At 35.8% G+C, this 16,191-nt stretch overlaps 1 protein-coding gene across 12 annotated transcripts in view; it reads right to left on the bottom strand.

Annotated features, from left to right (window-relative positions):
- The window catches only part of PHC3 (polyhomeotic homolog 3), a 76,713-nt gene that overhangs the window by 11,054 nt on the left and 49,468 nt on the right, over positions 1-16,191 (bottom strand). For 9 of the 12 annotated variants that reach the window (XM_028100820.2, XM_028100822.2, XM_028100823.2 and 6 more), the window contains 4 exons: positions 14,881-15,040; positions 6,615-6,729; positions 3,481-3,613; positions 3,158-3,389 (listed from right to left, as the gene is read on the bottom strand). In XM_028100820.2, the coding sequence (XP_027956621.1) occupies positions 3,158-3,389; positions 3,481-3,613; positions 6,615-6,729; positions 14,881-15,040 (640 nt within the window). Of the gene's footprint in view, positions 1-2,853; positions 2,982-3,157; positions 3,390-3,480; positions 3,614-6,614; positions 6,730-14,880; positions 15,041-16,191 lie in introns of those variants that run through there. The other 3 variants (XR_003608753.2, XM_028100827.2, XM_088025544.1) reach the window with 3 other exon arrangements.

Below are 16,191 nucleotides of genomic sequence, written 5' to 3'. Positions count from 1 at the left end.
CACTAAAGAAAAATGAATTTTCAAAAAAATGTTTAGATGCTCAAGGTATACTGAGCTAAAAGTTCAATGAGTTTCTGACGTTAGAATCTACTTCTGTAAAATGACTGGTGCCCCAGGGACTCGTACAAAACATATCCCAAGTGCAGCACCCAGTCAGCATTGCTGGCTTTATGTCACCAGAAGCAGCTATCAGGGTGGGCATGGACCTCTGCGACTGGATGAGTCCCAACTGAACTTTTCAGTCCAGTCACTTTTCTAGCTGAACCCAAAACAAAACATTCTGCACAAAAATGATCTCAGTAAGGCTGGTGAAAATATATCACCTGCCACTTAATATTACATAATAAAAAAGTCCCAATATTAGTATTATGAAAACCAATAGTCATATGTTTTTAGGCTAATTCCTACTTTATATGCCTACAGAGAAACCAAATCTCCTACAGAGTCACAAATATATACAGAATAAACTGACCTTTGCACTGATCAAGAGTTAAGATACTGCAGTTAATTGAAAAGAAGAATCATTTCCATAGAGAACTTTTTAATGCACAAAAATTAGAAGAAAATATATTTTTTAATTTAGAGTGCGCACACGAGGGGGGGGGCGTGGACAGAGAGGGTGAGAGAGAATCTTAAGCAGGCTCCAATCTCAAGACCCTGAGATCATAACCTGAGCCAAAACCAAGAGTCAGACACTCAACTGAGCCACCAGGCACCCCAGAAGAAAATAATTTTTCACTGTGGTAGCAGCTCTGAGACTGGATATTACAGCATACAGCTCTAATATGGTCCCACCAGTATGGTTTACAAGATGACATTATACAAAGAGAAAACTCCAGGAGTAAATATAGGTGCCCTGATGAAAGAGGGAAGCCTATCTCAACTGGAAAGAAAGAAAATACAAGAGATTACAAAATTTATAAGCTTGTTCATTCTATGAGGAAAGGTTGGAAGCAGACTACCTGGAAGAAAAACAATGCAGCCGCGAATGAGCCTGAAAGAGGCTCAAAAGATGTTTACAAAGGCCAGAGGAGCATAGAGAAATGAAGATAAAAGCATTTTCTGATATGAGATTTACTTTAGGCCACAGGGATTATTCAGAGAGAAACACTGAGAAAGAAGATATAAGTGATCACACAAATAAGCCTGTTATTTAGCCTGTCAAAGCAGTTCAGAAGTATTCCCATTTAATCAGCTAAAGGAAAGCAGACTCTTACACAGCACCAAACAATTCTAAATTATAAAGCAGTTTCCCTTTAATGATAAGTAATGTTCTCTAAACAACTGGCAACAAAATTGTCTTGATGAACTAAGACAAGCATCTCAAATGTAAGCAATCTTTTTTTTTTTTTAAACTGAAATGAAGCAAGAATGAGACAAAGGAGTTTAGCCTTTGTTCTAATATAGCAGCCAAGAGTAACCACACAGCAAATGGGTATTGGGGAAAGTTTGAAAATTAGCCCTAACAAAAGCATATGAAATGACAGAAGAATCAGATACCTATTATTTGTTAATTATTTGACCAATTACTTTCCTCAGGATATGAACCAACGCTCCTCCCCAAAGGAAAGGAAAGTTTCCCCAAATGAGAAATCAGGCTAACAGCTTACACGCCCCATGTGGAAGACGGAGACTACTTCTGAAGATGACAGAATCAAAGTCCAACCCCAAGGAATCAGTAGAATCCGGTGTTAATTCTCAAGATATCTAGACTTGTCTAAAAACTAAAATTTATGTCATTAAATATTAAAATCACAACCAGTGAAGACTCACAATCTTCTAACATATCAGTTTTAAAGCAGATTCAAAACCTATATGGTTATTAGCACTTAACTCATACCTAAGTTTCCTTAGGTGCATGTTTAAAAATCTTCCATGAAAAATGTATCCTCTCTTTATTTGAACAACTGCAATGTTCCTTTAAAAGTGACCATATCTTGTTTAAAAAAAAAAAAACTTATTTAGCATTTCTAAAACAAGCTACTGAAAAAATAATAAAATGTCATAGAATTCTGTTTATATAAGGTAAAATGGCAGTTTTTTTTTTTTTTAAAGCAGTAATAGTTCTGAATATACTTTCTTCATTCAGCACATTAACTGTAAGTTTGCTTCTGAGGTAGTGGTTACCTTCACAGAAAGATTAATCAGCAAAAAGAGCTGGATTAATTTTAATAAGTCTGTAGAGTTCAAAGGGGATATATTTTTCTGGAAAGCTTATATCAAGAGAAATAGTGTGATTCACAATAAAATCAAAACGGAGCAAACATTTAAAAAATCTCCTTGTTTTCCACATTCGTAAGGTTAAAATGGGTAAGATTTGCTGATTTAAAAAAAAAAAAGTCTTAACATATATAATCAATGTGGGTCTCATCATGAGCAACGGTGCAGTTATCTTTAGTAACCAGCCCCTTGGAGAAAGTAGATATAAAAGACTGCTGCATTAAAGAAAAAAGATAAAGAACATAAAGAATTAAGCTGATGGAAAGAGTACCAAAACGAGAGAGCAGAAAAACATAAGAAAGTTACCCTCAATATTGGAATGGAATATCATAACTGAATTTTAGTTGTCTACTTAAAAAATCAAATTTTAGAAGTGTTCTTGATGGCTACTTATTGAAAAGAATCAAGGAATGCAGCTTCCTTTAAAAGAACCAGCTTGATTTTTTAAAAAGAAACCAAAATGTTATCATATTCTAAAAGGTCTTGATTAGCTTTCAAAAATGCAAAAATTTATATATATATAGTCTCTCTTATTTTATTTAAAAAAGGTTAAATTAGGAAATAAAGAGGAAATAGAATAGAAAAATAGAAGAGCAGAAGGGAAGAAGTGTCTGACTCAATCTCTCTACTGACCTCTCGAGAGAAATCAGACTGAAGAGAAGAGAGCACCTTTAATATCTTCACCGGCTGAGGTGTCACAGCAGAAGCAGGACTAGTCAGTTTTTATCGACTTGGGGGGTATGAGAAAATACCCAGTTGTGCTGAGGGAATAAGCAAGAGGAAACAGATCACATTTCAATAGCAAATGCCATTTAATTAATACATATACATAGTACTTCTCTAGCCCTTTTGTGCAATAGGTGTGGATTGGATCTAATATTATTCCTGTGTGTGAATGCACAAGAAAAATATAAGGCCAAAGTGGTGAATTACATACCAGGCAAAGAATGGATGAAGGCCCAGACATCATCAACTGTCCAGATAGATGGCTCTGTTTGTGCAACTGGTAGCAAGTCACTGTTCTCAGGCATTTTCCTAATTCTCACATCCCGAAGCTCACGTTCTCTTTCCCGCTCACTCTGCCTGCGCAGGCGTGTTGTCATAGCAGATGGAACAGAATCTTCATGAGAAGCCAAGTCTTCTTCTGCAGATGGATAAGTAATTGGAAGCTGGAAAATGTAGTACAAGTAAAATACAGCATTGCACTTTCCTTGCATTTCGGAAAAGGGTATAGTACATTGAAGCAAGGTTTCTACAGACCTGCCTAAGGATATGTTCTCTTGCTGCCCCATCAGGGCCACTTGGACGACGGCCACGATGCCCAAGACTTTGATTATCAGGCTTACGATTCCAACGACTAAGTGCAAATTTTTTAGAACAGCTAACATTGTACCTAAGAAATTCAAGTAAGAAAAAATATTAAGCGATACGTGGAACACTCCGTTTAGTATTTAATTATGATTTAAAAGTGCACTTGTGAATCAGTAAGTGCCAAATACTTCATTAAGGACTGTAATACCTCAGAAAGTAAACCACAGTGTTCAGTGGATTTACTTATGCTGACAGTCAAAAAATGGCCTGTTTATTTCGTAATATTGCACAATATGGTAATATACATTACTGGACACCTATAACAAGGTATTGATATTTTCTCCTAATAACAGTATGATAGTGGGAAACTTCATGCAAAATACAGAGGATAACCAATTTTTTGCAAAATAATTCAAGGTTCAGAAGAAAACGAAGTTATGAATTATGTAGATGTTCACACTGATGTTTTCCCAAGTAATCATTTCTGAAGAGAGATTAATATAAAGAAGTTAAGGGAGTAGAGAAGGGGAAATCCCAAATGGCTAGTAAAAGATTTTTTCAAATATTACTGAAATCAAAGAGTGAAAATGTAAAGTTGATTTCAGAGTTACACAAGGAATTCATAGTTCTCACTGTTCAGGAAATTCAAATACACATAATTCTTTAAAATTAGCTGAAAGATTATTTTCATTTTATCAAAATAGACTAGTATTTTTTTAATATAGACCTGTATAAGGCATGATGACAGTTTAAAAGAGTCCTATGCTGTTTACTGAATTTCAAGGCCTAGAACAGGGCTGACAGACTTTTTCTACAAAGGGCCAGACATTTTAAGCTTTGTGGACAATACAAGTGTCTGTCACAACTACTCAATTCTGCAACTGTAACATGAAAGCGGCCATAAACAATGAATGAGCATGACCACGTTCCAATAAAACTTTAGACCAAAATTTGAATTTCACATAATTTTCATGTTATGAAATATTACTCTCTTCATTTTTTCCTAACCATCTAAAAATTCAAGAACCATCCTTAGCTCAGGCATCATCCAAAAATAGGCTAAATGAAGGACTTGGCCTGGGTACAGTTTGCCAACCCCTTCCCTAGAAAGAAGAGTGAAAAGAAATAATTTAACAAATTTCTGAAAAGCTAAAGAAAGGCATAGAAAAATACATATAGTTCCTTTCTTAAACACATAAAACTGCCACTGTAATTTCTTATTTTCAAAACTCTTGCTCTAAGAAGATTTCTCAGGAAAAAGACAAGAATAAATTTCAATGAACTTTGCTATTAACTATTCTAGGACCAATATACAGATACCAAAACAAATTTTCCTCATCTATGTTTTATGAAAATAGCAGGAAATGGAAGTAAGGAGTACTATGAAAATGAATAGGCTATTTTTTTCCCCTAAAAACAGATTTTTTAAAAAAATGCCCAGATGGCCACTTCATTTTACCCTAAACGACTCAACAAGCTCCTGCTGTGTTCAGTATGCTGATCTGTGCGCTCAGCTCTATATGTTTCCGATTTCCATTCACAGCAACCTATAAAACTTCCTTCTCCACTGACTAGAGAACAGAGAGACTAACCTTACACTTGCTATTTCGTCCCTAAATATTTAGATCTCCAAGGCAGACATGCAGATAGCAGTTCTTCCCCAACCTAACTTATCCTTTCCTCCTTGCTCTCTCATCTGCATTTCCCTTGTATTAGGATCCCTCACCCCCCTGAAAGAGGTTCACCTAAAGGTATAATAACTTGACAACTCAGCAATCATCCCTGGAAGGAGTGATGGTAGTGTTAAATGTTCTGAAATATTTAATAGTCAAGACATTTAAAATATTCTGAAAGGCCATCCTTTTCCCTCAGAGTTGTTAATCACTTAGAGAGTTACTCATCTTTTTTGTGGTGTATGCAAACTGGAAAAACTCCCAAGTTAAAACAGGAGTTAAATAATTGAGTTAGGGCTCTCAATAACACAAGATAATATGTGAATAGAAGACTAACAACTGAGAAACCAAATGAAGCCATTTTTGGAGAAAAATACTCCTATTATTTATTTAACTTAAGATTTACTGAGTATAGGGCGCCTTGGTGGCTCAGCTGGTTAAGCAACTGCCTTCGGCTCAGGTCATGATGCCGGAGTCCCAGGATCAAGTCCTACATCAGGCTCCCTGCTCAATGGGGGGTCTGCTTCTTCCTCTGACCCTACTCCTTCTCGTGCACTCTCTCTCTCATTCTCTCTCTCTCAAATAAATAAATAAAATCTTAAAAAAAAAAAAAGATTTACTAAGTATATTGTAGTGGCACCATACAAAATAATATATTCATGCAAGAAAAATCCCTAGATACAAACAATTAAGATCTTATATTCTTTGAGAGAATAATCACTTTTTGGAACAGAGAACAAACTTCAAAATAACCTGTGCATACACTTCACCTCTAGTGGTAAATACCTATCTTAGGATTTATTATCAGAATCAGAGGAGGTTTTTTTTTTTATGTTATACTAAACCTGTGACGAGAACAATAAAGATACTGAACATTCCTTTAGTTATGAACACAGTTTACCTATAATATTACTATTGATAATAGATTTAGAAAAGACCTATTTTCCTCTCTGATGATTTAACAATGTGGGGAACTTGTGCTGCAGCTGTCCCACTTAAAAACCTAGGATAAACAGGATATAATGAAAACAAGTTACAACAAAACAAAGTAAATCCTGGTATTTTCATACTGATCAAACAATAAGGTGATAAAACAAATACTGTTTTGATACTTTAAGGACTAGCAGGTCTGTTCACAGGAGACATTCTCCTAAGCATATTCTTGCCAGGAGATTGCTACTTCAATGTTAGAATATGTGGTGAAACTCACTGTAAACGTTATGAATATGTAACTCTCACAGAGCAAAATTTAGTAACTAAATATCAAAGTAGCTCCAGAAAATGCCTACTTGATATTCTTCCTGTATATTATAGCATCTAGTTTTGGCTACTAGTAAACTCTACAAGTTTTTGGGTTTCTTACAATGGTTGTTGGTTTCCACTTTAGGAAAGTCAAGGGAATAGAAATACCTTTTGGCACAGGACATAGTGCAGAATCGTTTTGACCGAAGAAATTCATTAGCATATCCCATCTTCCCACAGAATTCACACTTGAGCAATTCACTGTCCATTTCTTCTAATGTCTCTAAAAAAGAAACAAAGGAAAAAACTTCCAAAAATTTAATTGTGGCAGATTTTCTTCTAGCATCTACTTCGGCTGGATACAGCTAGTTCAGTCCCTCCAGGAAACTTAAAGGAATGGTCTTTTAACTTTTCAACCCAAAGCCACTATGGCAGGGAAAATACTCCAAAAACAACTGCAACCACCAATGCCCTCTTACTCCTCCATAAACATTTTATGGAGTTTTTGCTGTATAAATAAGCAATGCATTTTTAAAGGTTCATTTTGCTAAGAATTCAACATACCTAAAATGGGCAAATAACTTTACTGAGCAGTGTAAAAGAAATGAAGATGAGTAAGACAAAGTAACAACCTTCAGGAGGAGCACTCTCAAAAGCACTGTGTAGGATACAAATTTAGGTGCATGGTGCTACGAAGACACACAGCAAAGAACACTTAATGTAACTGGAGAGAATGAGGGTGACTTCAAAAAGAAGCTAAACTTTTGATATGCTTGATTTTAGAGAAGCATGTAAGAGAACATTTTCAAAGGTCTGCAGTGTACAATACAAAATATAGATACATATATCTAATTGTAAAGCAGTCCCTTTGAGGTATATCATATTAAAACAAAAATAATTTAGATTAATCTTAAACATCACAAGTAATTTTGTAATTTCTAACCTCTGCTTTTTGTCAGTGTTCCCTATTTAGTTAGAATGTCCTTCCCTCCACCTCTATATCCATAATTTTCCTCAAGCCATATTATTAGACCCAAGGAAACTTTCTACCTAAATCCTCAAGTATCCAGCAGCAATCACCTATAAGCAAGAAATTTTATTTTCATGACCCACAGTATCTTCATCTGTAAAATGAAGTTTATAATACCTTTCCCAAAGAACTGCAATGAAGACTTCATGAGTACCCAGTAGATAGTAGGCATAAAAAAGTGACAGTTCCGTTTTCTATTTTCCACATAAGAATTAAGAGTACCAAGACCTGTTAATAAGTACTTAAGAAATAAAAATGGTTAAATTCTTTTTTTTTTAAAGATTTTATTTATTCGCGAGAGAGAGAGAGAGAGAGAGGCAGAAGGGAGAAGCAGACTCCCGGTGGAGCAGGGAGCCTGATGCGGGACTCGATCCCAGGACCCTGGAATCATGACCCGAGCTGAAGGCAGAAGTTTAACCAACTGAGCCACCCAGGTGCCCTAAATTTTTTTTTTAACTGTTAAATTCTTAAATCCATCATATTCTGCCATGTTCTTGCATCACGATAATTCCTATGCCAAGTCATGGAGAATACATAAAAAAGCCTACTTTACTAACTAAAGCTTTTAGCTGTGAGTCCCCTGTGTGCTTTTCTATGTTACTCACTTAACCAAAGGCTTATTAAGATGAAGAAGGGGACTCTGAAATGTAGACATGAATGACATGTACTCAGAAAATTTAGGCAGTCACATTATCCTAGTGTTACTGAAGAAGCAAATGCCAAAGTGCTAAATCAAGATAAGACAGCAAGAACTACTAAAAAACATACTGTGAAATATCTGCAGTCCCAAGGGACAGCCAAATATTATCAACATGACTGATCAAATAATGAACTAGCAAGAGTTCATTGTAAAAAAATTTTCAGGACTACCTTCATAAGCAAGTCATCTGGTGAGCAGCAATGAGAAAGAGTCTCAAAATAAGTAAAATTAAAATTGCTCCTTCCAGTGACCTAGAAATGGCTTTTACACAACTGTGGCTCAACAACACATCCCTGGGAACTGATGTCATAAGTTCCAGTATTGTTTTCACTTTGTCATGCTTGTGACCTGGTCTGACACGTGACAGAGCCTCTCGCTACCACCACTGCCACCAGTCTGGCCCCAAAGAATCTAGTTATCAAGTTGTTCCATTTCCAGACTATACTGAAAGCTTTAAAAAGCTTGTATTCACTAATGTAGCAATACGTAACACTTGATAATAGTTTAGAATCCCTTACAAAGGAGAACATGTTTTTGCTGGTGAGAGAGGGGAGATCCAAACAGGTATGGTCTAAGGACAGACAACCTAACAAAAAATGAACATCAGTTTTTATTTCTCATAATGAAGAGAGGAATATTAACATTCAAAAATCCCTGTTCTCATGTTTGTCATAATTTTAACAAATCTGGTATTACCAAGGCTACTTTTTCACACTTGTGAATAAAAAATTACAGAGCCAAATGAGTTCAAAAACTGTTCCTTTAGCTAATAAAGATGGAAGTCTATGGCATAGAGAGCTGGCAATTCTCCCCAACATCCATTCTTCACTTTTCTCCCACAGTAACAAAATCCTAATTTTCAGCAAGGCATATGGGCTCTGAAAATAAAAACTCAGTTTCTGCCCTAGGTGTGGCCTTCCATGACATGTGAATGGAAATACGTGCAAACTCCAGGTGGTGCCCTTTTCCCCCAACTCACTGATTAGAATGTGAAAATGAAAATCAGCTATCTTGGAAACGAAAGGAACATTCTAGGGAAGAGAAAACCACAACACTGGCAGCATAGGTGCCCAACACTTGCTTGCCTTTGGGCAAAAACTGAACTTCTACCTTATTTAATCAAATATTATTCTGGGTTTCTAATGGAGTGGCCCAACATATATTCTAAGAGATGTCCCCATTTTTTGTGTGTGAGGAGTAGTTACTTTTTAATTTTCCTGAAGACTTGAGATCACTTAATGATAAGAAGCAAAAGAGAGAGGCAGTGAGATAGAAATCATGATCAATATGATTTACCAGGGAAGACAGAAGATATTTTGGTAAATCAGTCTACTGGTTGGAAATTCTAGTTATAGAACCAGTCCAAATAGAAAGAGAAATAATCCTTTAAAAAGAAAATAATCCTTACACTAACTTTTTAAGGACTGAATTAAACTGTATATACTACTAAAGCCAGCAAATAAATGACTTCACCATTTCCCTCTACAGTACTTCCCATAAACACTGAAGTACACAGTAATAGAAACACTTTATATAATTACCTTGGGAAATTAAATTATGAAGTATTTAAAAATTTGGCATATTCTATGTAAATAAAGCTCCACTATGAAACAGATTAATCTTTTTTGACTATATTTACCTTATAACACTGTGCAAATTTCAGTGTACAATGTTTTAATTTGATACATTTATATATTGATTGTTGCTGTAGCAATATTTAGCACCTCCATCACCCTCTATCACTTTACATAATTATCCTTTCTTTTTAGTGATTGGAATACTTAAGTTTTAGTCTCTAAGCAATACTGTTGTCTATATTCATTATACTATGTATTAGATCTCTATGGCTTATTTACTACTCAGTGCACAGATTAATCATCTTTAAATCTCCCTTTTCATTACTCTGGTAACTTATCATGTTAAACTACCCTTTGCCTTGTCTTCCATAAATTCTTTCCTTCCTCTTCCCACTATAACTACAAGTATCAATTACATATCAAACCTACAGATTCATCCTACAGATGATCTGCAGTTTCCAAAAACACTCTTTTCATGTAATCTGCCTAAAAATCTTCAGTAACCATCCTCTTGACAACAAGATAACTCCTAACGACTTGGATCAAATATCCAAAATACTCTAGAATCTGATTCTGTCAGTCTTACTTCTTACTATTTCTCTAAGCCTACAATCTATTCCTTACTGTCCCCTCCTGAAGTTATGTGAACATCCTTTGTACATTTATTCATGGTTCCAATCTGAAAGGTTCTTCCTGTTTGTTATCTATGTTTTATCATCCAAGATCCAGATCAAATCCCATCTCTACAGAAAACTTACCAAACTGGCAATAATCTCAGCCAGGTTTGTTGTTGTTTTCCATCATGATAAGCATATTCTTTAATCCCCATCACCTATTTCACCCACCTCCCCTCTGGTAACCAGTTTGTTCTCTATAGTTAAGAGTTGGCTTCTTGGTCTGTCTTTCTCCTTTGCTCGTTTGTTTCTTAAATTCCACATGAATGAGATCATATGGTATCTTTCTCTGACTTATTTTACTTAGCATTATATTCCCTAGCTCTATCCATGTCGCTGTAATGGCAAGATTTCATTCTTTTTATGGCTGAGTAATATTCCACTATATGTATATACCACATCTTCTTTATCCATTCATCCATCGATGGACACTTGGGCTGCTTTCATAGTTTGGCTATTGTAAATAACGATGCAATAAATACAGGGGTGCATGTATCCCTCTGAATTAGTGTTTTTGTTTTTTGGGGGGTAAATACCTAATAGTGCTATTACTGGATTATAGAGTAGTTCTATTTTTAATTTTTTTTAAGATTTTTTTTTATTTATTCATTTGAGACAGAGATAGATAGATAGATAGATAGATAGAGAGAGAGAGAGAGAGCATGAGCAGGGGGAGGTGCAGAGGGAGAGGAAGACACAGGCTCTCCACTGAGCAGGGAGCCGGATGTGGGACTCGATCCCAGGACCCTGGGATCACGACCTGAGCCGAAGGCAGACGCCTAACCATCTGAGCCACCCAGGCGCCCCTACTTTTAATTTTTTGAGGAACCTCCATACGGTTTTCCATGGTGGCGGTACCAGTCTGCATTCTTTTCAAGTGTTCTACAGAAACAACCATAAAACAGTAACAGAACGGCAATAAGTACATATCTATTAATTACTTTGAATGTAACTGGACTAAACACTGCAATCAAAAGACACAGGGTGATAGAGTGGATTAAAAAAACAAGATCCATTTATGTGCTGCCTACAACAGACTCATTTCAGACAGAAAGACACCTGTAGATTGAAAGTGAGGGGATGGAGAAACATTTATCATGCAAATGGATGTCAAAGGAAAGCTGGACAGCAATCAAACAAAACAGACTTTAAAACAGAGACTGTAAGAAGAGACAAAAGACACTATATAATAAAGGGGACAATTCAACAAGAAGATATAACAACTGTAATTATTTATGCACCCAACATGGAGCACCCAAATACATAAAATAGTTAATAACAAACATAAAGGATATAATCGACAGTAATATAATAATAGTAAGGGATTTAACACCCCACTTCCACTATGGACATATCATCCAAACAGAAAATCAACAAGGAAACAATGGTTTTGAATGACACACTGGACCAGATGGATTTAACAGACATATTCAGAACATTCCATCAACCAGGTTTTTTTAACTGAAATATAATTGACATGTAATATTAGTTTCAGGTGCACACTGTAGTCACTCAGCAATTATATTCATTATGAAATACTTGCTACAAGTGTATTACAATATTAGTCACTATATTCCCTATCCTGTACACTTTTCAACCCTGTGACTTATTTATTTTATAACTGGAAGTTTGTACCTTTTAATCTCCTTCACCAATTTCACCCATCCTCTCACCCTCTCTCCTTTGGCAACCACCAGTTTGTTCTCCATATTTATAAGTCTGTTTCTTTCTACTGTTATTTGTTTGCTTGTCTTATTTTTTAGATTCCACATAGGAGTGAAATCATAGGGTATTTGTCTTTCTCAGTCTGGCTTATCTCATTTAGCATAATACCCTTTAGGTCCATCCATGTTGTCATAGATGGCAAGGTTTCATTCTTTTTTATGGCTGAGAAATACTCCATTTTGTGTGTGTGTGTGTGTGTGTGTGTGTGTGTATATATATAATAATACCACATCTTCTTTATTCATTCATCTATTGATGATGGACACTTAGGTTGCTTCCATATCTTGGCTATTGTAAATAATGCTGCAGTAAACATAGGGGTACATATATATATCTTTTTAAATCAGTGTTTTCATTTTCTTTGGATAAATACCCAGAACTGGAATTACTGGATCATATGGTACATCTTTTTTTAGTTTTCTGAGGAACCACCACACTATTCTCCAGAGTGGCTGCACCAATTTACATTCCCACCAACTGTGCATGAGGGTTCCCTTTCCTCCACATCGTCTCCAACACTTGCTATTTCTTGTCTTTTTGCTACTAGCCATTCTGACCAGTGTGAGGTGATACCTCATTGTGGTTTTAAAACCACAGTGTGGTTTATCTCAACTGGTTTTAAAATCAGTTTTAAAGTCCCAAGTTCTTACCGTCTATACAATTCATTTAAAACTTACATGTTACTCCTTAGTTATCTTAAATTCACTAGTTCCTACTAAAACAAAAGCTCCTTTCAAGGTTCTACTACAGTCTAACATATGCTGTATGTCTATTATATTATAAACCATAAGTTCATGACATATGCTGTGAAACTTCCTAAGCGGTTTTCCATTTTTCTCCAATGTGTACACACAACAGGGCACATTATATGTGCTTTTTAGCCCAGAAGTTTCATTTATACACTTCTTGTGGTTATAGGCAAGAAAAAAAGTCCCTGCAGGGCATGTGGGTGGCTCAGTCGGTTAAATGTCCGACTCTTGGTTTTGGCTCAGGTCATGCTCTTGAGGTTGTGAGACTGAGCTGCACATCGGGCCCCACGCCGGGCCTGGAGCCTGCTTGAGATTCTCTCTCTCCCTCTCCCTCTGCCCCACCCCCCCCAAAAAAAGAAAAGAAAAGAAAGAAAAATCCCTGCATATTCAACTTTACTACTCTTCATCTCAAATGAAATATTTTCTCAGATAAAATAGTAAGCATAACTAAAAGTATTTAGGAATTAAATGAAATTAAGTTCATAACAAAAGGCAAAATGTAGACACTGCCTGGATTCTTATTTGAAAAATAACTATAAAAGGATATTTATAACAATCTATACAATTATACAATTGAGGAAATCTCAATATGAACCAGGTACTAGATGACCCCAAAGAATTACTATACTGTTTTGTGTGATATAGCATTATAGCTACATAAGAAAATGTGTATTTTTTAGAAATGCACAATGAATTACATACCAGTGAAATGAAATGAGGACTATGATTTCTTTTTAAAAAACAGAAAGAAGGAGGGAAGAAAAGAAGAGAAAAAGAGACGGGGGAATGAAGGGAGGAAAACAGAAGGGATAGATGAAGCTAGTATGGCAAAAATGAAGTTTGATATTGGGCAATATTGAGTCTGGGTGAGTGAAGATTCATTATACAATTCTAAGTTATGTATGTGTGAAATTTTTCATTGTTAACATTCTTTTAAAGTGAAAAAAAAACTGATCTCAATATCAGTTAACAGTAAAAACCCAATTTTACACTGCTATGATACTCTTTGCTGTTCAAATAAAAGGTAAACCAGGGATGAACAGATTTCAACAGTTTATAACTTACTAACAAACAGAGGTGCCTTCCTTTGAACAAACAGGAAAACCGTGGGCAAAGACTATTTTGTTTACCAGCATGCTATTTTGCTTAACTTCCAAAGTTCAGGCACATATAGCATATGCTCAATAAACATGTGAAAGTTAATTTTAGATCAAATATACTAAGATATTAAGGATAATTACTTAGACACAGATGTTAACTAAAACACTACTGTAGAGCCCTGACTACACTAAATGCTATCTGATTAAACTGTATCACAATTACAGGGCCATGATCAGAATCAATAAAAAATAAATCATTTCTGCATTTATTTGTGTTTGTTTTCCTATAGTCATTTTGTGTACAACTGACTTTTCTGGAATATTTCACTATTAGACTGAAGTCTATAAAGAAGGAATCTCTGACATTAAGAAGATTTAGTGATATTTTCCTCTTTGAACAAATTTAATCGCCTCTTGATTGACAAGTACATCCTTAATACAACTGTAATACTTACCTGACATCAAACATCAGGATATGGAAAGTCTAAAACCAAACAACCCAGAAGCTTTAAATTTTTAAGCAAACTCAGTAAAGCAGTCACTTAGTTAAGTCTGCTTAGGAAAAAAAAGACAGAACTGGTTACTTTGATGCTAAAATTCTAAATTACTTTCATATATAGTGGAACTTTCCCTCTACACTCCTTCAAAAGTCAAATTGACATTATGCAAATTAAACATCAATCTTTCTATTAGAATTATTTGGCCATTAAAGGTCTGATTAGCTTTCCATTTACCTGAGTTAAATAATGCATTATATAAGAATAAAAGTGAACAGCTTCCTAGAGTGTGAAAATATGTGTAGAATAAAAATCCATATCCTGTTTCAAATGGTAAAAGTCAAAGTTAATTTAAACAGTATCTTAAGTAAAATCCACAAACCTTCAGCAATCATGTCTTCCATCTCTGTGTCAGATGAATTATCTGCATGCTTTGTATTATTCTGTAGCTCTGGCTGAACACATACAGAATTTATCACCTGATTATCCAAAAGAGGCCTTTTTTTCACAGGCTGTTCTATTAGCAAAGATGAACGACTCACCTTCAAAAGAGACAGAGAATAAAATAATCTTTTAAAAGGCTTTTCAGAAATAACTTGGTTAAAAAGCCTCTTGGAATGAATAATATCTGTACTAATTTACTTGTTCAACTGATAAGTTGAACTGATCCACTACGTGCTTTATTCCTTAGAAGATTTTAGGCAATCTGGACATCAACAGTTGTATTTCAAGTCATCAGCAGTGCAGATGCTTCAAAGTCTCTGTCAAATGGAACCTAGTGTCCTAGTTTAGGCAAGTAGTTAAAAAATGTCTTTAGGGCGCCTGGGTGGCTCAGTCGTTAAGCGTCTGCCTTCGGCTCAGGTCATGATCCCAGGGTCCTGGGATCGAGTCCCACATCGGGCTCCCTGCTCAGCAGGAAGCCTGCTTCTCCCTCTCCCACTCCCCCTGCTTGTGTTCCTGCTCTCGCTGTCTCTCTCTGTCCAATAAATAAATAAAATCTTAAAAAAAAAAAAAATGTCTTTAAAAAGCAGTAATAGGGGCACCTGGGTGGCACAGTCAGTTAGGCATCTGACTCTTGGTTCTGGCTCAGGTCGTGATCTCAGGGTCATGAGATCAGATCAAGCCCTGCATTGGGCTCCACGCTCAGCACGGAGTCTGCCGATGACTCTCTCCCTCTCCCTCGACCCCTTCCCCCCCACCCCCATGCTAGCTCATGCTCTCTTTCTCGTTGAAATAAATAAGTCTTTTTAAAAATAAAAAAATAATAGGGCGCCTGGGTGGCTCAGTTGGTTAAGCGACTGCCTTCGGCTCAGGTCATGATCCTGGAGTCCCAAGATAGAGTCCCACATCGGGCTCTCTGCTCAGCAGGGAGTCTGCCTCTCCCTCTGACCCTACCCCCTCTCATGCTTTCTCTATCTCATTCTCTCTCTCAAATAAATAAATAAAATATTTTTAAAAAAAATAAAAATAAAAATAAAAAAATAATAAAAATCGGTAATAAATTTTGATTAGCCAGTATCCTTATTTTTTTTCTGCAACAACTTTTAAGATTTATTTTTCATGTACAAAGCTTTTTACTCGTAGGGTTGTCTCCTCAGGATAGATCACTATTGTATGTATTTTAAAGATAAGTGAACTAATGTTCTAAGTGTTTAGGTGATTTCTTTACAAAAGCAGAATTATGACTAGAACT

Source organism: Eumetopias jubatus, unplaced genomic scaffold, assembly GCF_037043125.1.
Source record: "Eumetopias jubatus isolate StellerSeaLion01/CBP00866 unplaced genomic scaffold, mEumJub1_p1.0 scaffold_1, whole genome shotgun sequence".
Classification (NCBI taxonomy): domain Eukaryota; kingdom Metazoa; phylum Chordata; class Mammalia; order Carnivora; family Otariidae; genus Eumetopias; species Eumetopias jubatus.
The sequence above is the reverse complement of the archived record's forward strand: the minus strand, read 5'-3'. Positions and strand labels throughout refer to the sequence as shown.